The following is a 22,465-nucleotide window of genomic DNA, read 5'->3' as shown; positions in this document are numbered from 1 at the left end:
CCGTGTTTAGTTCCCTCAAAACTTCCAACTTTGACACTATGCAAAAAGAAGATTCCCATCGCATCAAACTTGCGGTACATGCATGGAATATTAAATGTAGATGAAATTAAAAACTAATTGCACAGTTTTGTTACTTTGCGAGACGAATCTTTTGAGCCTAATTAGTTAATATTTGGATAATAATTCACAAATACAAACGAAACGCTACAATGTGCTATAGTGCTATAATAGTAATTTTGCACCTCCAAATTTTGGGCAACTAAACAAGGTCCAAGTAGGTTTCGAGCATGGTCTCTGAATTTTGAGGCCCCGACATTAACATTAAACAGTGCACGTTCGCACACAAGGCCGCAAGGGCTTCCCGCGGCGGATTTACATCCCGGGGTTCGGAGCAAAAGACGAAACCTTACGAAAAATAGTCCAAGAAACAATCTTCCTTGTGCGAAAATACGCAATGCAAGTGAAATTTGGCATTGGCCTGGCCTTTGCCCTTTGGCAATAAACCTAGAACTAAACACGGCAACTAAACAATAAAAATGAGTAGAATGCTAAAACAAAAGAAACTAATATTAATGCATTTTTCATGCAACCCAGCTCAGGTCATTGACACGCGGCAGAAATTACCATACACTCCTGATTCATCATTTCCTGGATTTGATCATTTGAATTAGCTGCATTCCTTTGGCAGAAGAAAAAGGGAAAGAATTAGCCACCTTAAGCGTCATGGGTAAAATGGTAAAATTTCACCGTAGAAAAAGTTCTGCCAAATTGCCAAAAGACTGCGCATAAAATAGAGCCGTTTGCTAACTTTTTTTTTAAGTAAAATTTCCTAACCTTTTCCCATTCGAACTTCGCACATAGCCGTTGGTCAGCGCTCAGCCACCGCCCACCAGAACCCTGGACCCAATCAGCCACCCATCCATCACAGCCCATCTTTGCAAGGCAAGGCCGCCGCCACCGCCGAAGCTAAGCCCGGAAGCCGCCGCCATGGGGAGGCTCAGCGCCAAGTCCGACTATGAGAGTCTCCGTGACGCCCGCATCTCCGAGAACATGGTAAGGCGCAACCGTCTTCCCCAGATTCGATCTCCACCGGATGAGGAATTTCTTGCGGCACCACTGATTCTTGGCGCGTGTGCAGGCCCGGATGGAGATGCTCGGCCTGCGCCGCTGCGCGGGGGAGCTCAGCGACATCGCCGCAGTCTCCAGCCAGCGCACGGCCGGGAGCGCGACTCCCCGGAAGACCCCCAGGCCGCGGGTCATGAGCATGACCCCGCTCCGCCGCTCCGGCCGCCTCGCCGCCGCGACGCCGACTGGATCCGCGTCGAGCCGTCGTCTCTCCGCCCGGTTGAACGGGCAGTCTGTTCAGTACAAGGCGCTGCCTCCCAAAGGTTGCCTGCCGAATCTGCTGCTCTTCCGTGGATTCGGGTCGTGCGCTACTCGTGTTGTATGTGATGAGAAACGACTCAAAACAAGTTTCTTTTGTCGTCTCATAGGAGCTTTGAGCAAATTGGCGGTGGCCACGGCGGGGGAGACAGATGAAGATGATGATGATGAGGAGAATCTAGCTTTGGTGGTGGACAAGAAGAGGGTGGAGGCGCTGCAGGAGAGGCGATGCGACAGCAAGGGGAGGGGAGGCGTGTACGACCCTGTTCTTGGGATCTGCTGCCATTTCTGCAGGTACACTCGCAATCTCGCGCCATTAACAACGTTTGTCACCGATCTGTGCTCTTTATCCCGTTATCATGCGGGATTAGCGTATTCGTGTAAGTAGTTGAGAAAACTCGTTCTTTTGTGACCGAAGGCAGAAGAAATTGTGCGGCGAGGAGGACTGCAAGCGCTGCGGGGAAGGAGACCTGAAACAACCATGCTTAGGTAAAAAAGAATCCGTGAATATTTCTCGTTTCTTTTCCCCAATCGTGTGTACTAGTCTGATCATGGTCAATACTCAATACTCTTGTAAATATTTTACAGGAAAGACGGACTGCTCATCTTGTCATTCTTCCAATGGGATACTCTGCCGTGCTTGCCTGAAAGTTAGGTATGGCGAAGGTAAGTGAACTTGCTCAACGTTGTTAAGAAATGCTGTGGTTGAACTGCAGCTGTATGTATCATGCACAATGTTAAGAAATGCCATTGTTCTTGCTGGATTGTATTGGCCTGCTAGCTGAATTTTGAACTGCTTTAGCAGAGATGGAAGAAGTGAGGAAGAACAAGAACTGGATGTGCCCTCACTGCATTGAGGAGAAGGGTATCAAGAAGTTCTGGATATGCAACAGGTGAGCTTCGCTTCCCTAACCTCGTTCTACCATCAGAGGCCTGAAATGGCGCTCTCAGAATTAATCTCCCATCACTTACTTGTGGTAATCTTTGGTCATACAACAATGCAGCTCCTTCTGCTTGAAGAAGAGGAAGATACCACCGACTGGGATTGCCATATACAATGGTAATTCTGGTTCTGCTACTATTATATATGTGTGTCAAATGCTGTTCCATATATGTGCCTCCTTTTCACTTTCTTTGTCATCGCAACAGCAAGGGAGCAAGGATACGAGTCAGTTGCGCACCTTCTCATGGACAGGCTGAAGCAACAAGCATTCTGACGATAACCCTTTTTAACATGTTCACTTCTTCAGTGATTTAGTGATGATGGTTGCATTGTAGTGAGAGTTCCCTTTTCTGGTAGTTTAGATGGTAGGCATCTTGTCCTCTTTAGGTGAAGTGTTTCTGTTGAAACGGTCCACTTTTTCCACTTTTGCACCCAAGAATGGAAGTTAGGAACTCTGTGACATATGAGTAGAGGAGCATCTTATCCTCTTAGGGTAAGTGTTCTATTGATTTGGTACACCTTTGTGCCCAAGAATGTGAAAAACTCTGTCACTTATGAGATGCCCAGGGATCAGACTGGTAATCGTAATGGCAACTTGTCTATTTATTGTAACCGCATTTTGTTGAGGATCAGAGCAAGGATGAGTCCATTGTCTCTGTTGCAGTCTACGACTTGATGAAAATTGTCATTTTACTGTATCGTGATAGAGCAGTATAATTTTTCAACTGGTCTTGAATTATACGGCCAATTCATATCTTTACAGTTGTAGATCATTCCTTTTTAGCGGTATCAGGTAGAGTCACCAAAATGACTCCAGCTAGCTAGCATAGGATGAGCTAGAATTTTATACCCACGCGTGGATTTTTGCGAGCGTGATTCCAGCGGGGATCGTACAGAATTGTCCATATTCCAAACTATCTTACATTAAAAACTGTTTAGGTTTTTCTTGGCCGAATAAAGTTTTTTAGGATAAAGTTGCTTGCTTATGGAAATCTCAGTAAATCAAAATGTTCATTCATCATTAGTTGGGCCAAACATGGACTAGTTTACTAAACTGGGCTGGGTCTGATACAGCCATACTGGGCAACCTGAAACCAGCCGGAGCCCAATGCGGTTTTGGACCTCTGCACTCAGCAACTGCAAGCGATGCACCGCCGCCTTGCCACCGCGGCCGCCGCGCCGGCGCTCCGGCGGCTCTCGCACCACAGCGCGCCACCGCGGCCTGACCCAAAGCTTGCCTTCATCCGCTCCGAGCTCGACGACCTCTCCCTCTCCTCCTCCCATAAACCACCACCACGACCTCCACCTAGCGACCAACGCCAAGTGACAGAAGGGCCAAGAAGCGGTCTTGCTCGTGCCGGAGGCGCACCGGCCGCCGTGGATATAGCGCATCCGTGGCCGGAGTGGGTCGCTCTGATGGAGCTTCTCCTCCGGCGGGGCCACGTCGACCCCTCCGCCTTCGCCGCCAGCTCGCCGTCTTCTAAGGACGCCAACGCTGTCCGCACCGCCTGCCTCCGTTTTGGGCGCGAGCAGCCTGAGCTCATCAGGTGAAGTGGCCTAGCATGGAGGAATCGTGCTGGGGTGGGGCTCTTCGCCTGGGTTGGTGTGCAGATCGAGGCCATTGTCTCTGTTGGGGGCTATGTTTTTAGTTGCACGCGAGGTGTTTGTGAAAATGTATTACTAGCTATTTGCGTCGCCTTCTAGTTCTTTCATCAGGCATTCCGCGGGTGCATGCAAGGTGTTTGCGCCTTTACCATCAAGGCACATATTCCAGCAGTTTTTGCAGCATTTTCCCCTCAGCTTGCTAACTTGGTCATGCACACTTCAGTAGCAACTTTTCGTACAGTACGATGCTGCAAAAATTACTAGTATAGTAGTACACTATAAAAACGCTTAGATGTGTCATGTGTACAATTACACTACATGGTTTCAGCATGTAAAGTATTGTATTGTTTGTCTCATGAGTCCCAACTTTCAACTAAAGGACTTAAACGGATGCAGTGCAGCTAAAGTTGAAAGCCTTTTGTTGCAGGCATATATCGAGATGGGACATTCAAGTCGCCCTGCGATGTGGTTGCCCCAGCATTGACAGGAAGGTTGTAAATTCTGGGAAGCGATTGCGGGCTTATGTAGGCCTTGATGAAGGGGAGGTAATTACATGGAACTATTTATTGAAAAGTTCTCTTGAAGCACCACATTTTCCATTTCACATCAATTTTAAAAGTACCTCGCATTTTAGATATCCATGGAATAGTCATTTTCGTCCTCCAACTTTGCCCCAATGCTCAAATTCATCCCTAGGCTTAGACCAACCTTTTCAGTCCTCCAACTTTTGTTTTGGGTCAATTTCATCCCTCGTCCGACATAACATGCCATGTTGTCAGACTAGTCAGCAATGAATTACTAGGTTTTACGCTGGCCATGTACACATGTAAAATGACCGTCTACCCTGCTTAATTTTCCCCATGCTTGTTCGTCTCTTGCCCCCTCTGTCACCTGGCTGCATAGGAGATGCTTGCCTGGCCATTTTAGCGGATCCGCCATGCTAACATGCTCACCCAAGCAACGGGTGATGATAATAATTGTATGTGATCTTAACATGTTTGCTTTTGAACTGCACGTTAGAAAGATTTGACTGCAAACGTATGTCGTGAAGGAATAAAACAGATCACCTATTTGAACTCATCGGTAACCCTTCTTTCATCAAATCCATTGCACACTAGCGAACTAGAGTATAGAAAATGTCTGCAATATGGATTTTATACTTTCCTTTCTTGAGAACTAGTCATTGAAATTAATCAGTGTTCATACCTCTTGGTGACAAGGGGAAAGGTTCACTTGGTCTGCTGCTGATGCAGTCTAGTTTGCCAAACCCATTGGTCCTCAATCTTTATATTGTAAATTCAGTAATTTCGTTTATGCTTGAAAATTTTAGTGTTTTAAGTCAGGGACATTAATTTATGTAGCATCAGCTTGTCCTGATAGGTTTGCAGTCAATGCAATTTAAGAGGAAGTTGCGAGAGGGCATATGTAAAGGCTCGAAAAGAAGAAGTTGGAAGGACTGTGGATGTTATACGCATCCTTTTGACTTATGGTCTTGATGTTATTACTGACAATGTAGAGAACAGAGCATGCCTGAACAAAACTGTCAAGGAATCAATAAAGAGCCTACTAAATGAGGTTGTCAAGGTCGATTCTAGGGGACCAGGTTCCAGCACTGCTAAATCTGCACAGCTCAAATGTCAATCATCTTTACCCAGGAAGCAGGGTGATTGGAATTGTCCCAAGTATGTTTGTAAAGCTTGTATTCTATAAGACTATAACATATCCACTTGGTCACAATGCCTTGCAATTGTTGTCAGATGTGACTTCCTGAACTTTGCAAAGAATATCAAATGTTTGCGCTGCGATGGAGAATTCCAAGAGAGGTATCGGTTGCAGCATGAAGACCAAGAGCATCTACCTCTCAAAAAGGGTGACTGGATATGCAAAAGGTGAGCTTGCTTATATCTCTAGGATCTACTGCAATTAGTTTTTCTTTTCTTTCTTGTACTGACCTTACATTTTTTAGGTGCAACTTTTTGAATTTTGCAAAGAATACAAGATGCTTGCAATGCCATGAGAAACCAACAAACCGTTTACTCAATCCAGGAGAATGGGAATGCATCTCGTGAGTGCCTATTTCCACTATGCTATTATATCTTTTTATCCATTGAATTGTTTTGATGTCTACCACCAATATGAGCTTATAATTGGAAGAAAAGATGTTTGAAATGTGTGACTATCCTTCCCCTGCCATGATGGTAACTTCTATTACTTATCAGAACATGGAAGTTAATTATATGTTAAATGTTCAATAACAGGTGTAACTATGTGAACTTCAAGAGGAACGCATTCTGCTTGAAATGTTGTTGGAAAAGACCAAAATCTCTGAACAGTCAAGATTCTATCGAATCACGTCATGATTTAGAGCATAGTAGGAATCCCACTATTTCATTTGTTCAAGATGGCATCCGGTCGAAGAAGTGGCAAATTCCACAGAAGAATGCTCCACTATCTGATGAAGATTCAGATTTCTGGAGCGCGGATGATGAGGGGGATGATAGCAGGGCTAACGATATGTTCCCGCTACAGAAGGACTACAAATTCCTTGAGAGTTTTCCCATTGTTGGTGGCAAGACTGCTATTTCCCAAGATCATCTTGAAAGGGAGAAATGGAAGGATGAAATGTCCAGGAGAAGCAAAGGCCTACCAACAAAGGAATCACAAGAACACAGCCGACCTTTCGCCCCTGCCCGTCTTCCTAGAAGCATGGAATTGGTTGACTCTGATGATGATATCGCCTCATGGTTTTCGTGTGGGGAAAATAATAAGAATCTGGAGAAGGCATAACTGAATTTTGTAAATGTACGTGGCTTGTGGATTCCCATATGTAAAATTTGCATCTTTAAGAGTTATCGCAATACAGGCGAACAAAAAGTAAAAGCTCAATGGAGAACTGTACTGTTGATTTTTTGGAGTTCTATTATGTGCTGCTCAGAGATGGCATCATAGGATTTTGCTAGGGGTCTTTGTGCGTGATTGAGGCATTGAGCTGCAGAGAGTGTCATTTTCTTGTTCCTCTGGCATTTGAATAATATTCCCTAGTGTATTTTTAATTCTATACGCTTGTAGATGTAAATACTAAAGAAAAGGTAGTGAGGATGGGGTTTAAATCCTGCAACTTTGTGAAGTAAAAGCAAGACGGTAACCAGTGGGATTGGATCAAAATGGTAACTAATGGAGTTTGCTTCAAGTTGATGCTACAAATGAATGGTTGGCATGAAGAAAAATTCACGTTCTTTGATTTTACGTGTTTATTTCACAAATCCAAGTTCAAGTTTCTAAGACCTGTCCTAGTACTCTCTCCGTTCCAAATATACTACTCTCTCCGTTCCAAATTATATATTTTGATTTTCTAGATTCATAACATTTAGACATGACCTAGTATTTAGGTGCATAGTAAAATCAATATATCTATGAAAGCTAAAACAACTTAAGGAACGGAGGGAATAATATCGTCCAGGTTTCTCACACTTACCTAGGCTGGCTAATTGTCGGAAAGACAAAGTCACAACATAGAAACGAAAATCGATGTGTCTAAGATGTTTTGAGGAACCGCGCTTGTCTACCTAGATCCCAGAGGAGAATGAGTGGAAGTCAATCCTTTGCATCATAGCGCGAAGCCAATAGATTCTATCTGTCATCCTTCATGAGTACCCACAAGATTATAATAGCAGATATTACAAAAAAAGATATTATAATAGCGTGTTCATTGTAGATAATGTCCTCGCTACTCGCTAGGCATGGCATTTGGGGCAATAACAACAGCACCTGACTTCTGAGCATGGTTTGATGCTGCACTGGATTGTCTCCTACTCTCTCCTTCTAAAATAAAAGGTTATCGCAAGTGTTCTCTAACTTTTTAATTTAATCAACTTTATAAAGAAAATACACCAATATATACAACATAAATTTAGTTTCATTAAATCTATATGCGTTGATATTACATATGTTAATGTACCTTTTAAATCAAAGTTAGAAGTTTGATTAGAACAAAACTAAAACACATTATATTTTAAATGGAGGGAGTAGCAATTGACCTCTGGTCGATGGATTGAAACATTTCTGAAAATAGAAAACAATTTCATGTCTTGGCGTTATTTTTTCATTGGTTTTTTTTATGTTTTTTCCCGATGGAAAGGCTCACAGGTTGTGGGCTGTGGCCAAGGCAAACTGACAAACTGTCCTGTTGCGGTCTTGCTCTGAAGTTTGAACTACTCTACTTAGCTCATGTATGTGTTGATGGGCTAAAACATGGTCTAATTAAGGGCTAATTAGCCCTTATCTGTACAATTAGATTAGCAATTAGCCCACTTTAATCCTTCTATTTGACATAAAAAAAGAGTGCTAAAGTTTAGTCCATGGGATATTGGGATCAAACACCCCCTTATTCTTCGCTTCCCTATTTTGTGTGCTGTCCTTGCCTTGCCAGTTGTATTCCTTTTCCTTTATGGAGTACTTCCCTTCCCTTGCTGCTGCTCCCCCAGTCTCCCTTCTAGTCTTCTTCCCCTCGACCATTCTTGGAACTGGAAGAGCCTCACGCGGGGCTTCGAATATTCCTTGTCTTGCCGGCGCAGTTTGGCACCAATTGTCACCGCCGCTTCGGTTCCAGTACGCGTCCCCCTCTCATCCCGTCTCAAGAAATCGCAGTTGCAGCACATGAAGCTGGAGGAATCGGAGGGGCTCGCCATGGGGTCCGAGGGACCGTCGGCTCCGGTCGTCGGTGAGTAGCTGTCTCTGCTCATCATTTCTCCCGAGGTTCCATGGTGTATGTGGTGGGTTTGTTTGTTTCTTGGGCTGCTGATTCAAGTGAAAAGAGGTGGGATCTGTGTGGCCAAGAGGTCGTGGCTGCTTGGATTCCTGATCGGATTTGGCCGCGCTTCGAGTAAGGGAGGAGGGAGCTGCGCGGGATGGCCGGATTGGGCTCAGGGTCAGGGTAACTTGGGGATGCTGGAGGAACCCGATCCGCCAATGCCTCTGATTATCATCCATGCCATGTGAAGTTAGCCTTGGCGCACCTTAGGTCACCGTTTCCATCGCCATGTGGTGGAAGAAACTCTTCGGCAAAAGATAGGTTTATTGAAACAAAGATTATTTTTCTGTCGGGATTTAGTGCGAAGGTGAAATGCTGCGGTAAAGTTAGCATCCACCTGTAGTTGTTGGTAAGGCCCAATTGACCATTCCTTCTAAATATGATCATTATGCTGTGTGTTTGGTTGAGACTTGGAAGGCTTTTTCCTTCCTGAATAAGCAAGATGGGTTCAGTTCGTCAATTATTGGTGCAGGTCTAGATGAATGGGTTGGCTCAGGATTTGGAGGGACCACATCAATTTTGTTGAGCAGTCACATCATCTTTTCTTGGAAATCATTGCTCATGAAATGGCTTTGTAGTCTGAGAATTATTTTTTTTTTTGTAAAAGTTTCAGGACAGTTGAGTCATATATTCATTCGGGTACTTGTAATGTGTGGTAGCAAACTTGTATGCATACTTGCCTGTTATCCAGCAGGAATTCCATTAAGCCATAAGTGCAATCTGGTAGGAATCGAATTCTACTTGGGACCATTTGTATATAGTAATCTTGTGATTATAAATCCTTTTGAGTAGCTACACTAATGGTATTCAGAATGAGTCAAGGTTAGCTATTTCTGACCAGCATGCCCCCAAATAACCAAAAGATAATCCCCCAAATCCGAAAGCAACGAAAAGTGAAAACTACTCCTAACAGTTTTAACATTTAATAAATAGGATCTATTTGTAAAATTTTCTTCCATGTGGCTTGGATGCTTGGCATTCTTGGCAGCGATACCGATTCTATCTACTTGTTAGTCCTACTCCTAGCTTTCATAGCATTTTCCTTCATTTTTTTGGTTTGCCATTCCTTGATGGAAATCGCACCAATCCGTGACTCACCATGATTAACCAGATTTTCTGAACCTATCACATATTCAGTTGATGTGTGTGGCCTTACTTGTGTAGAAGCGCCTCTATGCAATCTTGCTGAGAGATTTATAGATGGTACGCACTTCTGCTTGCCAACAGTGGATAGATAGACAGTCACTGGCTCTGAGCAAAAGAGCGGTGGGTAAGTGGGTTGTTGTACATATTAGGAGGACAGATTAGTGAGATAACATGAATGTATTTTCTGTGTAGGGTGATTTGGTGTCTTTAATAAAAGTGACTAAAGTAATTCAAAATTTTGTACACACGCTCGCATTGCTGGGGGTGGGGTGGTCAATGGTCCTAGTCAATAATCTTCTTTTAAACCAATATCCCGATTTTGCAACTATACTTACTAACTGATTATTATCAAGCAGAGTCCAATCAAAATTAGTTCCATGTCATGTTATAGTTTTCCATTACTTTGACAAAATAGTCCTTAGCATTATCTCATCATAATCTGCCAGCCTGCTATGGCTGACCAAAGGAACCTGGCATCACACACCGAGAGATGGCACCGATGTTGATCTCGCAGACTAGAGACTACATAATTAGAGTTGAGACATGTTTAACGGCCTTTTATTTGGCTTATTTGGTAAGTTTAAGCTCATTCTCAACTCAAAGGCCCGTTGGCCCCAACTACTAAGTTTCAGATGGCTTATGAAGCTTCAAGTGTCAAAATAGTTATTGGAAATCTGAGATTATTCAATGTGCACTCTTTAGATGATTGGGAATTATTTGGTTGGCCCTTCGTCTTCATCTTAGAGTAGCTAGAAATTATAATTTGCTGGAAAAAAGGCTATCTGCCATCTGTTTAATCTGACCAAAACCTCTTCTATATTGCCCCAAATGTGAAGTGGTATTTATGATGCTGAATTTAGTCATTTGGCTCTCACTCTCACAAAAAGGATGCCTTGGAAATAGGGTGGGGGGGGGGGGGGGGGGGGGGGAAGGGATGTTTTCTAGCTTTAATGCCTCTAGAAGTCCAGATAATGTTTCTTGTGGTTTATTAAAGATGTGGCTATTGGCCACTCAGCCTTCTTGCATCAATAGTTCATCATTGTTTTGCTGTGTATATTTATGGCACCGTTCCTCAAAAGGTATTGGAATATGATATTCCACACGTAAAGCAGGCTCAGTATAATGCATTGATATTTGCCATTCTCTAATTTTGTAGAAATATATGGTATGTGGAAACTAGCACTGTTCCTCAAAAGGTACCAGAATATGCTATTCCACACATAAATCAGGCGCAGTATTTATATCTGCCATTCCCTAATTTTATAGAAATCTACAATATGAATTGTTTTGGAAATTTGAAGTCTCATGGGTGGCCAAACAAAATTCCAGTAAATTATGAAACTTTATTGCACTTTTATTTCATTCATAAGAACGATGAATTTGGATTCACAATATCCAGTAAGCAAGTTGCTAGTCGCCTAATAATAATTTAGTTCATACTTTGTTGTACTATGTTTTCTGCAGTTCCAAGAAACTTTAGGCTGCTAGAAGAACTAGAACGTGGTGAGAAGGGTATTGGTGATGGAACAGTGAGCTATGGGATGGATGATGCTGATGACATTTATATGCGGTCCTGGACAGGAACTATTATTGGCCCTCCCAATGTATGTTGCAGAAATACCCATAACTGAATACATACTACATTTGCATGATTGTGCTCTAACCTGAGGACTTACTGCATTTTATTGCAGACTGTTCACGAGGGACGAATATATCAATTAAAGCTGTTCTGTGATACAGATTATCCAGATAAACCACCAACTGTTCGATTTCAGACTCGAATCAATATGACATGTGTGAACCAAGAAACTGGATTGGTACTAATGCATTTATTTTCATACATGCCAACTTCTTAGGCTGTTTATAAATGATGTTAGGCCTAGTACTTAACTAGCAACCTTTCTAGGTTGACCCGAGGCTATTTCCTATGCTTGGAAACTGGCAAAGGGAACATACAATGGAGGACATCCTAACCAGCTTGAAAAGGGAGATGTCTACTCCTCAGAATCGCAGGCTGCACCAACCTCAAGAAGGTATTTTTTTTCCTTTTCATTGCTTCAGTAGCTGATATGCTGAGAATGCTGTTGAACTTAGCTACCTGAAGGAATCTGCCTTGAATATCTGAAATCCTTGTCAAGAGTAGCTTGTCAAGCGACAACATAGTTCGCGTGTCAAGCCAGCAGCTGGCAGCATGGCCGAAAACAGGAACCTAATAGCATGGGAAAACACAGGAGGCTAATGCTCATGGTCATAAGCAATCTTCTTCATTATGCAATGTAATCAGTATTATTAGTTATCGAAGCTTGTGGGGTGAATTTATGAGGTCACTTGCTTGCGACAATTCTCTGTTTAAATTTCCCCTGATTCCTTAATCTTTGTTTCTTCTCTGCAGGTAATGAAGACCAAAGAGTAGAGCAGAAAGGGCTATCTGTTAAATGTGTCATCATGTAAGAGATGTGCATTGCAATGTACAGCATCGGGCTGAGTAGCATGACTGCATGAGATGCAGAAGTGAGAAACCCTCTCAGGAAATCCTGTAATTCATCCAAATTGCGCAAGCGTTGCAATAAAGTATTGATGACTCTGTTAATTTGCCTGCGCACCGTGTAACATGTAACCCCATTCAGGTTTGAGTTTTTGCATCCCTTGTTCTGCCTGTTTGTAACACTCTGTACGGTTGGGTTATCTGTCTAGGCCTGGTATTTTCTTCAGGGACACCATATGATCTCGGCAGCCTGGTTGTTGCTCTTTCTAAAGTCATGAAGGATATCGATTCTGAGTAAGTTGCAAAGCATGATGGGTAGAAACACGCATGCTAATCAAGTAATCAGTGAGCATGACCATGAGAAATCAGAATCACGGTCAAGTTTTTTGGGCAGGTGCTGCGGTTTAAGTCGTTTTACGGTGCTTCTTGGCCTAGTTTAGCGAGGTGGTTTGCCCCTGGTGCTTGTGGTTTTTGCCCAGTTTTCCTTAATCAACTGGGAATGATACGATTAGGCCTCGCTTCCCACAATATGAGACTTGGTCTTACATGAAACAGCACTGCTTCTGCGTTGCATTCAAAAAGAACCATGGTCAAGCGCATGACGAGAGGGGCAGTTTCATTCATCGCTGCATGTAAAGTGCTAGGCAGACCAGTTGTTTGCATAAAGATCTGAAACCAATTTCAATCGGCTATGTCGTTCATATATATCCACAGACTTATCTCTGAAAAACCGGATCATCACTGAGCAGTCTGCTTGTCCACATCGATCTAGAGGCTGCTGACATTTCAGCTTGAGAAAGCTCCTCTCACAGAGGACATGGACGGACAGGAGAACGAAAGGACGGGTAGTAGAAAAGGCGCCCCCGAAAGGCAAGGGAACATGTTGCCGTTCGGGCCAAAGGCCAACAACAACACGATCATCAGAAGAAAGCGAGATGCTCCTACGAGTTGTGACCTTGCGAGTTGTGAGGCTGACGACACGTCCTATCCTATGGAATCATCGCCATGGTCGACTGGTCATCGTCTGCTCTTCTCTCGCCGGCCGACTCCTACGAGCACTTGTCTGCCACACAGAACGCTTGGATTGGGAGAGCTGCAGTAATCGCAAAGTTCAAGGTAGCACAAGAACTATTGTTCAGCACTTCAGCCCTAATCCTGGCATCCGCCGTCAGCCCTACTAATACAGGAATACAGCGCATAAGTAGCAATCAACATCCCCAAATCCTTTTTCAAGCAGTCAGAAACTACAGTATTCAGGCCTTGTTAGTTCCCAATTTGGGAGTGGCCAAATTGGCATTTTGCCATAAATGCGCAACTGTAGCGTTTCGTTTGTATTTGTGAATTATTATCCAAATATTGACTAATTAGGCTCAAAAGATTCGTCTCGCAAGGTACAACAAAACTGTGCAATTAGTTTTTGATTTCGTCTACATTTAGTACTCCATACATGTACCGTAAGTTTGATGTGATGGGAAATCTTCTTTTTACATAGTGTCAAAGTTAGGAGTTTGGAGGGAACTAGACATGTCTAGACCTCAGTTGGAAAGGGACCATTGACCCAAAAGAAATCACTGACAGGTCCAGAGGTCCCTGATGTAACCACTGGAAATGAGTACGTGTCGTTGTGTCAGGTACAAATCCTAACCAGTTCAAAGTAAAATTAGCAAAAGCTTCCCAGTCCATCTTTTTCAGAAGGCACTAGCAGCAGTACCTTCACCTTTGCCCTATCATCCCAAAAAAAGTCATCATCGCCTTTCATGGGCCAAACTGCTAGTCTACTACTGTTCCCTGCGAGAGCTGCATGCTATTCATTTTTTATAGAGACTCTGAGACTTTGATGTGGCATGCTGGGAAAGTGAGAGCGTCGCCAGGACTAAGACGCATGCATTGCATGTCGCAATTACCAGATGATGCTTTTCTTGACGACATGGCCGCCACATGGCTGTGTTTTCTCCTATTCCTTGTGGTCAATGTTTAGGGTTCTAAAGTTTCTAGTAAGATGATTGGTATGGTTGTGACTTGTGAGCATGGACTGAGGTTAACAGGTGGCGACAAGTGTTCAAAGATTCCTGTCTTTTCACATTTATTTTTTTTTCTTTTTCTTGTAAGGAAGAATTCCAGAAGATGTTGAGTGTTCAAGTAAAATTTTACATGTTTGTTCAACGACAGCGGGTATGGTGGACAAAAACTCGAGTAAAATACAGTGGGAATTTGCTCACCTGTTCAAGAATTTTGGGCTGTTCAGGAGGAAAACGCCACGCATATGTTGTTGTGAAGTCAACGGTCCAACCAAAGGTGGTTAGGTAGGTTAGAAGAAAGAAGGATCTAACTGAAGTTTACTTGTTTAAGAGAGAGTATTACATTTTTTTTCCACTTTATATTACTACAAGAACATTCTTGGTGTAGTAGTCAACAGAGGCGCAAAAGCAATGTCAAAATCACGGTCCTTCATCTGTAAACCTGATGTGTCGGGTCAAATTCTGACCACTACGTGTTCAGCGTTTAGCAACCCATCTCAAAAACTATCAAACAGATGCCGTAGTCAATATGTCGCCTTGAGGCGGCCACTGAGAGCCGGCTTCAAGAGCGTACGCTGATCCCTACAAGGGTCGCTTGACCTGGCAAGATCATATAAAGTTCACCGTTGGGTTCTCCATGTTGTCAGAAGCCAACAGAAACGAAAGGTTAAAATATTAAAATCCGTATACAAAAGATATAAATCGGTGTTTGAATCTTTTTTTATGGTGTGCTTTTTTTTCTACTCTATCCGTTCCAAATTGTAGGTTTTTTTGACTTTTCTAGGTTCATAGATATTGTTATGTATTTAGATATACACTATATATCTATGAAAAAAAAACATAAAACGACCTACGATTTGGAACGGAGGTAGTACAAATTACGGGGCCCAAGACAGCACCTTGCACGTTCATTTTTTTTTTCTTCATCATATTTGTATACCACATAGTACAAATCAACAAATCACTACCACAATACCAATCAACACCTCCAGACTCCAGATCATTTTTTACCAGTCGGAAACTACGGTGGTGGTCACTTACCCTAAAGAATCACTGACAGGTGCCGGACAACATAATGAAAATCAATAGTACCAAGTACAAACCCCAACAAGTTCAGATTAAGATTAGCAAAATCTATCTTCATTTTTTCAGAAGGCACTAGCAGCAGTACGTAGTCCCTTCACCTCTGCAAGATCATCCAATAGCCTCCATCCCAAAAGTCATTATCACTGTTTTTCATGGATCAAATACTATTCATTGGGAACTGAATTCTAGAGAGTCTCTTGGACTTTGACACAGGCCGCTGTGTCATGCTGGAAAGGATTGGCCTCTGTCGCTCTCAGCTTAGCCTGCGAGCGTCGCCTTTGGCCAACAGCATCCTCGGCGCTCGGTGCCCGGCCTGTGGAAGGAAGGACAGGACGACACATGCATACATGTCACATTGTCAGATGCTTTTCACATCTTTTTTTTTTTACTTTCACATTTGAACGATGATTACTAGATGCTTTTCTTGACGACATGTTTTTCCTCCGATTCCTTCTCGTCAATTTTGAAGCTTCTAACATGAGAGTGATGACACCCGGAGACATTTGAATGGTGTATGCATGTCTAACGGTAACAGGTGGCGGCAAAAAAGCAAATGTTCAAAGAATCTTGCTTTTGTTTAAACATATCTGTTTTCTCGCATTGTAAGGAAGAATACAATTCTAGAAGACGTTGATATGTTATCCTTGACTCCTTGTAGTATTTTTGTTTGAGACATGTTTTTTCAAAGATAATTGGATTCACTATTACTAGTGATAAAGCTAGAGTAAAAAACAGGAGGAATTTGCACTAGGAGGGAGGGTGAGACCATCTTCTTGCTCTGAAGTTAAGGGTCCAAACCAAGGTGTGGTTAGGTACTTAGAAAATAAAAATAAAGGATAGTGTTATCTGACGGAAGTTCGCTTGCTTAAGGTCGCGTCGTGCATGCTGTTTATTTTTCCTACTTAACAATGCTAGAACATTCTTGGTGTGGCACTAGTCAATAGAGCCATAAAAGCGAGTCGGAATCACGGTTCTTAATCTGAAAACCTGATGTGTTTGGTCAAATCCCCACCACCACTACGTGTTCAATGTGTAGCAAAGCCGTCTCGATTACTAACGAAACGGACGTCACGCACGCAGCATCTGGGCCTGCGACGACACCAACCCCTAACCTGCTTCAACTTTGGGTGCTCGCGCTCATCACTGCAACGCGCGGTGTGACTCGGCAAAGTCTCTCTCAGTATGCCGTCGTTAAAAGTTAAAACCAGCATGTTGCTGGAAGTTTAAAATAAAGGCAAAAAGTCTAAATCTTTCTTTATAGAAAATCGTAAAGGGAAGAGGAAATACGTCTTGGTCCGGATTTGAAGCTTTGGAAGTAGTACATCTTTGATAGGGAAATTCTAGCTAGGGCCTCGCAACACATCATTTTTGCGTGAATCGGTTCAATTTTCCGCGTAGGTGTAGAAATCACGCGCCATTTCCAACTTCCATGGTGGTACACTGGGCAGACCTTGATGAGGGCATGTTCGCTTCAGCTTATAAGCCGGCTGAAAAGCTGAAACGGCTGATTTGTTGTGAGAGAAAAATACTATTTGGTAGTTGATAAGCCAGCTGAATAAGGTCCCGTTTTCATCCACTGACTTATTTTTAGCACCCGTCACATCGAATGTTTAGATACTAATTAGGAGTATTAAACGTAGACTATTTACAAAGCCCATTAAATAAGACGAATCTAAACGGCGAGACGAATCTATTAGCCTAATTAGTCCATGATTTGACAATGTGTTGCTACAGTAAACATTTGCTAATGATGGATTAATTAGGCGTAATTAGGCTTAATAGATTCATCTCGCCGTTTAGATTCGTCTTATGTAATGGGTTTTGTAAATAGTCTACGTTTAATACTCCTAATTAGTATCTAAACATTCGATGTGACACGTGCTAAAAATAAGTCAGTGGAAGAAAACGCCCCCTAAGTTGAAGCGAACAGACCCTTACCTGCCGGTGTGTGCTCCCTGCTCCGGCGGCTGCGAGCCACAAGCCCCACGCGGACGTGCCATTCCTCTCAAACCTCACGAGGTTTCGACGGCGCGGCACAACCGCACAACAGAACACGGCACTGAGGCCCGTGATCCGGGACGACGGCGCGCTCGCGTATCGGACGAGACGACCCCAAGCCTTTGGCGCGAGGTGGTGGTAATGAGAGGAGGTCCCCGCAGCAATACTGGTGCTCCCTAGGCCGGAGACGAGCCCTGCCGCTGCTGCTGGTGCTCCGCACGGCCGGATCGGTCCCCCAGCTCTCCCCCGTGAGCGCCAGCCGCCGGTACGGGATAATACGTGCCGCGATACGGGCGCCGTCCGTGACGCGGCAGCGTCGTCTACCTGGGACGGCGCGGCGGTACACGGGAGCACGGGAGGGGCCGGGGATTTTTTCAGATTTGGCGGACTCACCCGCCCGCCCGCCCGATTGTCCAGGACCACGCCGAGCCGGGCGGGACAGGAACACAGGTGACCTACCACGGAAGAACGGATCACTTCCCGTCTCGTGCTGTCATGCGCAACGCGTCCGCTCGTGACGAGAAAAAGTCGGTCGGTTTGTTGAGCGTCTCGCTCTACCAGAATCAGGGAAAATAGGAGGGAAGAAACTAATCAAGAGCAGTTTGTTCAGCAGTTTCGACGCGTCCCACCCAATTTTGGAGCAAGAATCCAGGGCGTGAGCCGCTGATATTTCGCGGTTTCTGAATTCTGTGGGTGGGCAGCACAGGCGCAGCCCCCACCCGGTTTGAATTATCAGCGAGTACTATGTCAGATACTATTAATGAGCAAGGCCAAATTGTGCTCGTCGACGGGCACATCACTATATTGCTCATCAAGATATCAGGCAGGCAGGGGCCGCTGCAGGGCAACCAATCACTCCAACTTCAAAACAGTCTCGCCGAGAACATGATCCGTAGGTTTCAACATGATCCGTGGCACCAGGTCACGACTTCATGAGAAGGCTATGCTTTCACGAACCGATGACAATGCTGCCACCACCAGTAGTCAACAGTAGGTCAGTAGCCCACCAACTCTTGCAAACCGTAACCCCACGAAAACACATCACTCATCGGCCACCAGAAAAAGCAAACTTCAAGAAAAATCCGGCAAAAATAATTCGAAAGACTAGATGGGGCTGAGTAATTACACATGGATGGATAAGACGAAGACAGCAGCAGCTACTAAGCTAAAACCAACCTAATCAAGGCTAGAATGAGCACGGCAATTTAGCAATCACACTTTAGAACTGGTCCCTAAACACACCACCAATCACCTTCAGCAGCACAGCGTGCCAAGCACCCTGTGCTACTGAATGACAATCAGTTTAACCGTTAAATTCAATAGGCTAAAAGATGAAAAAAAAACAGTCGACTCAGTTGAAGATAGGATTCATCAAATGCATGAATCGATCGAATCCGAGCTAGAGTTATAGCCGATTCCTCTGTCAAGTCAATCAAGATCAAGGAGCGAACGGATTGGTGGGCACCTCCGATTCAGCCTTGGAAGATTGATCATCACCTCCTTCGATGTTTGAGGCCACGCTTGACTTCTTGATCTCCTCTAATCGCATAACAACATGCGCCATTGATGGCCGGGCCTCTGGGACTTGTGCTACGCAGTCTATAGCAAGCTGCAGGAGCTGAGCCATCGGTTCCTCACCATTCTGGTGTCTCATGAGCTCCATATCAAACACCTCTGAAGACCACTCTGAGCGATTAACTGACTGCACCCATCTGGGCAGGTCAACACCCTCATCGTTGAGAGCAGCCTGGCTTGGGGCCTTGCCTGTGAGCAGCTCAAGCAACAGAACACCGAAGCTGTATACGTCTGCCTTCTGAGAAATCCTCCGGGAATCAATAACCTCGGGCGCACGGTATCCAGTGGTGCGAGACGGTGAAGATGATGGACCAACAAGAGTGGTAAGCCCATTGTCTGATACACGTGCTTGATATGATTTACCCAGGAGGACATTGGATGACTTGATGTTGCCATGGGAGGCTGTTGAGCTTGTTGAGTGGATGTACTCCACGCCTCGGGCTGCAGCTAGGGCGATGCTTGACCTTAATTCCCAGTTAAGTGGTGTACGGCCAGAACTTCTGTTACCTGTTCAACAAAAAGAAAGTCAGATAGTTTCAGTGAGACTGAGTCTTAACCCCTTGCATCCTGATGGTCAACGGACACAATTAATAAGATGGCAAACGTAAATGGTCATAGGACACAATTAATAAGATGGCAAACGTAAGAGCACCAAAGAACATCTACATGAATAAAATATCATCGCACAAACTACAATGACCTCAAGTGTTTATCTTCTTTAATCAATCCAGAATAGTCTAACAGCCAAGCAGAGAGCACAGAAAAAATAAATTGAAAAATGAAAATGACCTTCGGAAGAACATACAACTAACCAAGGATGACAAAATCAATTACTTCAAACATTCTCAACTTGAGAAACAGTGAGGGACCAATAACGTGAAAGGGGAGTTTGGCACGATGACAATTATTTTTATCACAAAGCTTCCATGTTCACATCACACAAGTTAACACATAAATCTGAGTCAACAATGAATACGACTTAGTATACCCAATAAATAATCACCCAGAATTCAAATGATTTAGATATCAAGCAGATAATGATGCCTTGATCCCAACTGAATTTGACTTGGTCTCTCTAGACCAGGACAAATCTAGGGTGCTATACCACCAGAGGATAAATATTCAAACCAAAAAACAATACTGAGTAGCTCCTAAACAACAAACATGTGTGAAGAAATCAAACAATACCTTACCACCACCACCGAAGAATAACACAAAGCAATGGTACTAGCAAATGCAGGTACAACCAAATGGTAGTTCTAGTGTATAATCAAAGTAATATGCAACAGAAACTTGTGACAAACAATTCGGAAAAACAAAGATCTCACCGTGCAGGACCGCAGAAAGGCTGCCCATGGGCATGAAGTCATATACAAGCAGCTTCTCATCTTTGCTGTAGTAGTAGGCACGGAGCGGCACGATAAACTCGTGCTGAAGCTCACCAATCTCGGAAATGCGTTCACGGAACTCAGGCTCAGAAAGAGTCACGTCCTTGAGCCGCTTCACCGCCACAGTTGCCCCAGACTCAAGCACTGCCTTGTACGTCGTCCCGAACGCTCCCTTTCCGAGCACCTCAGCGGAAGCACGCAGCAGGTCCTCCAGATCGAATGGTGCCACAGCTGCCGCTGACCCAAAGAAGACCAGCTTCTTACCGGATGTCGACTGGCCGATGGGAACATTAGGGTGGCCTATTGTCGTCAACGGCGCTACAGCCGCGCCGCTCGTCATCTCAGGAGGTTTCCGACCGCCGGCCACTGCGGCAGGCGTGGAAGAAGGGGGTGGCATCTCCAGAGACCGTGTCTTTGTGCCCCCAGACTTGCGACAGAGGCAGACGAAGAGGAAGAGGAGAAGCGCGGCTCCCAAGGCGGAGCCTACGGCGATTCCGGCAATGGCGCCGCCAGATAGCTTCTTGCTCTTATGACCACTTCGTCCCCCATTTCCACCGTTGCTGCCGCCGTTACTGGCGCCGCCGCCGCCACTCCCGCTGGGCACAGGTGTCGGCGAGGGAGTCTGCCCCGCTGGAGCAGGGGAAGGGGAGACCCCACCAGGGCAAGGCCCCAAGGGCCCGCCGCACAAGCCAGTCATCCCCAGGAACGCGGAGCGCGGCTGTGACCGAAGTGCGGCCGGGATAGATCCGTTCAGCTGGTTGAACGAGACATTGAACTGTTGCAGCTCCAACTTCAAATCCGGAATCTCGCCGGAGAATCGATTGTTCTCAAGTAGCAGGGCCTTGAGGTGCGTGAGGCTGCCGAGCGCCGCCGGGATGGGCCCGGACAGGTCGTTGCCGTCGAGCGCGAGCCTGACGAGCCCCGGGAGCGCGAGAATCCCCTGCGGGAACCCGCCGGACAGCCTGTTGCCGTTGAGGAAAACGTTCCGGAGGGCGGCGGCGTTGGCGAGGTCGTCGGGTAGCGCGCCGGAGAGCCCGTTGAGGCGGAGGCTGAGCGTGTGGAGCGCCGTCAGGTTTCCGAGCGTCCCCGCGGGGATGGCCCCCGAGAGCGTCGCCCCGGGGAGGCGCAGCACCGCGACGCGGCCGTTCTCGCAGGTGACCCCCGTCCACGAGCAGGCGCCCGCGGCGCCCGAGGCGTTCCACGCCAGGCGGCGCCCCACGGCGTCGCGGAAAGCCAGCAGCGCCCGCGCGTCGCTCGCCAGGTCGTCGGCCCCCGCCCGCGCCGCCAGCGCCGCGACGACGAGCAGGAGCAGGGGTAGCGCGGAATGGAGGCGCCGGGGCCCCCATGGCGGGGGCCGGCACGGCGGCGACCGCATCCCGGCGGCGGCGGCTAAGGTGGAGAGAGAGGACCGGGCCGGGGTGAGGTGACGCGAGGCAGAGGGAGAGGGTGGCGTTGGCGTTTTGGGGGTTTGTGGGAGTCGGGTGCCGCGTCTGCGTGTGCGGGCGGAGGGAGGGGGGAGAGGTGGCGTGCGGGGAGAAAAACCCTAAAAAGTCCCGTGCGCGTTTTTCGCGGATTGGGGCTCTGGGAGTTGGGTAATTCGCGGCGCGGGATTTTATTCCGGGGGAGGGGGTGTTGAAGTAGAGCGGGGCGTTGGGGTTCGGTGGGCGGCTGGGGCGCGGGCGAGAGGGACGGGGTGGCGCGAGGGCCTGGGTGGGAATGGGAATGGGGTTTCCAGTTTCCTCTCCGGGGAGGGGATCCGACGGACGGGGCCGGGAGCGCCGTGCCGCCGTGCTGCGCGGCTGTGGGAATGGGAGCGGAGAGCGGCGGGGTGCGCGTGCGCTGCGCACTGCCGGGGTGGGTGGTTGGGTTCAGACTCGCCTAGGGGACGGTGCCGTGCTGGCGCGTTGGACTCCGGCTGGACCCGGAACAAACAAACCAACAAATGCGTGTTGTTTCGCGTGCAGGTGCAGCAGGCCTGGCTGTTGCTGGGGGCGGGGGGTTCTGACAGATGGGCCCACTACCGGCCGG

General features: G+C 46.0%; 3 protein-coding genes and 1 long non-coding RNA gene across 4 annotated transcripts; 3 read left to right on the top strand and 1 right to left on the bottom strand.

The window, feature by feature from the left end:
- The first annotated feature begins 841 nt into the window (after nucleotides 1-841).
- On the top strand, nucleotides 842-2,938 carry LOC117838053 (uncharacterized). Its single transcript, XM_034717922.2, has 8 exons — nucleotides 842-1,053; nucleotides 1,139-1,388; nucleotides 1,494-1,677; nucleotides 1,802-1,872; nucleotides 1,972-2,049; nucleotides 2,189-2,276; nucleotides 2,388-2,443; nucleotides 2,533-2,938. Exons 1-8 carry the CDS (start codon nucleotides 988-990, stop codon nucleotides 2,598-2,600), a joined length of 861 nt encoding a protein of 286 aa, XP_034573813.1. The 5' UTR covers nucleotides 842-987; the 3' UTR covers nucleotides 2,601-2,938.
- Nucleotides 2,939-3,450: 512 nt separating this feature from the next.
- Nucleotides 3,451-12,477, top strand: LOC117835185 (uncharacterized). Its single transcript, XM_072290395.1, has 13 exons — nucleotides 3,451-3,873; nucleotides 4,359-4,476; nucleotides 5,312-5,613; nucleotides 5,689-5,820; nucleotides 5,898-5,996; nucleotides 6,190-6,712; nucleotides 6,795-6,805; nucleotides 8,156-8,160; nucleotides 8,361-8,651; nucleotides 11,352-11,491; nucleotides 11,579-11,704; nucleotides 11,794-11,920; nucleotides 12,280-12,477. Exons 1-13 carry the CDS (start codon nucleotides 3,473-3,475, stop codon nucleotides 12,336-12,338), a joined length of 2,334 nt encoding a protein of 777 aa, XP_072146496.1. The 5' UTR covers nucleotides 3,451-3,472; the 3' UTR covers nucleotides 12,339-12,477.
- Nucleotides 8,658-9,447, top strand: LOC117838054 (uncharacterized). The gene is made up of 2 exons (XR_004636494.2): nucleotides 8,658-9,090; nucleotides 9,214-9,447. It is a non-coding gene; the product is annotated as an uncharacterized lncRNA (long non-coding RNA).
- A 6,067-nt stretch (nucleotides 12,478-18,544) lies between the features above and the next one.
- LOC117838729 (probable inactive receptor kinase RLK902) lies at nucleotides 18,545-22,020 on the bottom strand. The gene is made up of 2 exons (XM_034718867.2): nucleotides 20,378-22,020; nucleotides 18,545-19,556 (listed from the first exon to the last, which is right to left on the bottom strand). Exons 1-2 carry the CDS (start codon nucleotides 21,810-21,812, stop codon nucleotides 18,913-18,915), a joined length of 2,079 nt encoding a protein of 692 aa, XP_034574758.1. The 5' UTR covers nucleotides 21,813-22,020; the 3' UTR covers nucleotides 18,545-18,912.
- Nucleotides 22,021-22,465: the final 445 nt, after the last annotated feature.

This window comes from Setaria viridis, chromosome 9, assembly GCF_005286985.2.
Source record: "Setaria viridis chromosome 9, Setaria_viridis_v4.0, whole genome shotgun sequence".
Lineage (NCBI taxonomy): Eukaryota > Viridiplantae > Streptophyta > Magnoliopsida > Poales > Poaceae > Setaria > Setaria viridis.
Note: the sequence above shows the minus strand (reverse complement) of the source record. Positions and strands in the feature narration are given on the sequence as shown.

What these genes read in the sequence shown, in the direction of transcription:
- LOC117835185 (XM_072290395.1), top strand. Translation starts at nt 3,473, where the DNA reads ATGCACCGCCGCCTTGCCACCGCGGCCGCCGCGCCGGCGCTCCGGCGG. An exon ending in GGTGACTGGATATGCAAAAG is followed by an intron (nt 5,821 to 5,897) that starts GTGAGCTTGCTT and finishes TACATTTTTTAG; the next exon opens with GTGCAACTTTTTGAATTTTG. An exon ending in GCTGCACCAACCTCAAGAAG is followed by an intron (nt 11,921 to 12,279) that starts GTATTTTTTTTC and finishes TCTTCTCTGCAG; the next exon opens with GTAATGAAGACCAAAGAGTA.
- LOC117838053 (XM_034717922.2), top strand. Translation starts at nt 988, where the DNA reads ATGGGGAGGCTCAGCGCCAAGTCCGACTATGAGAGTCTCCGTGACGCC. An exon ending in CAAGGCGCTGCCTCCCAAAG is followed by an intron (nt 1,389 to 1,493) that starts GTTGCCTGCCGA and finishes GTCGTCTCATAG; the next exon opens with GAGCTTTGAGCAAATTGGCG. An exon ending in ATCTGCTGCCATTTCTGCAG is followed by an intron (nt 1,678 to 1,801) that starts GTACACTCGCAA and finishes TTGTGACCGAAG; the next exon opens with GCAGAAGAAATTGTGCGGCG.
- LOC117838729 (XM_034718867.2), bottom strand. Translation starts at nt 21,812, where the DNA reads ATGCGGTCGCCGCCGTGCCGGCCCCCGCCATGGGGGCCCCGGCGCCTC. An exon ending in CCTTTCTGCGGTCCTGCACG is followed by an intron (nt 19,557 to 20,377) that starts GTGAGATCTTTG and finishes TTTGTTGAACAG; the next exon opens with GTAACAGAAGTTCTGGCCGT.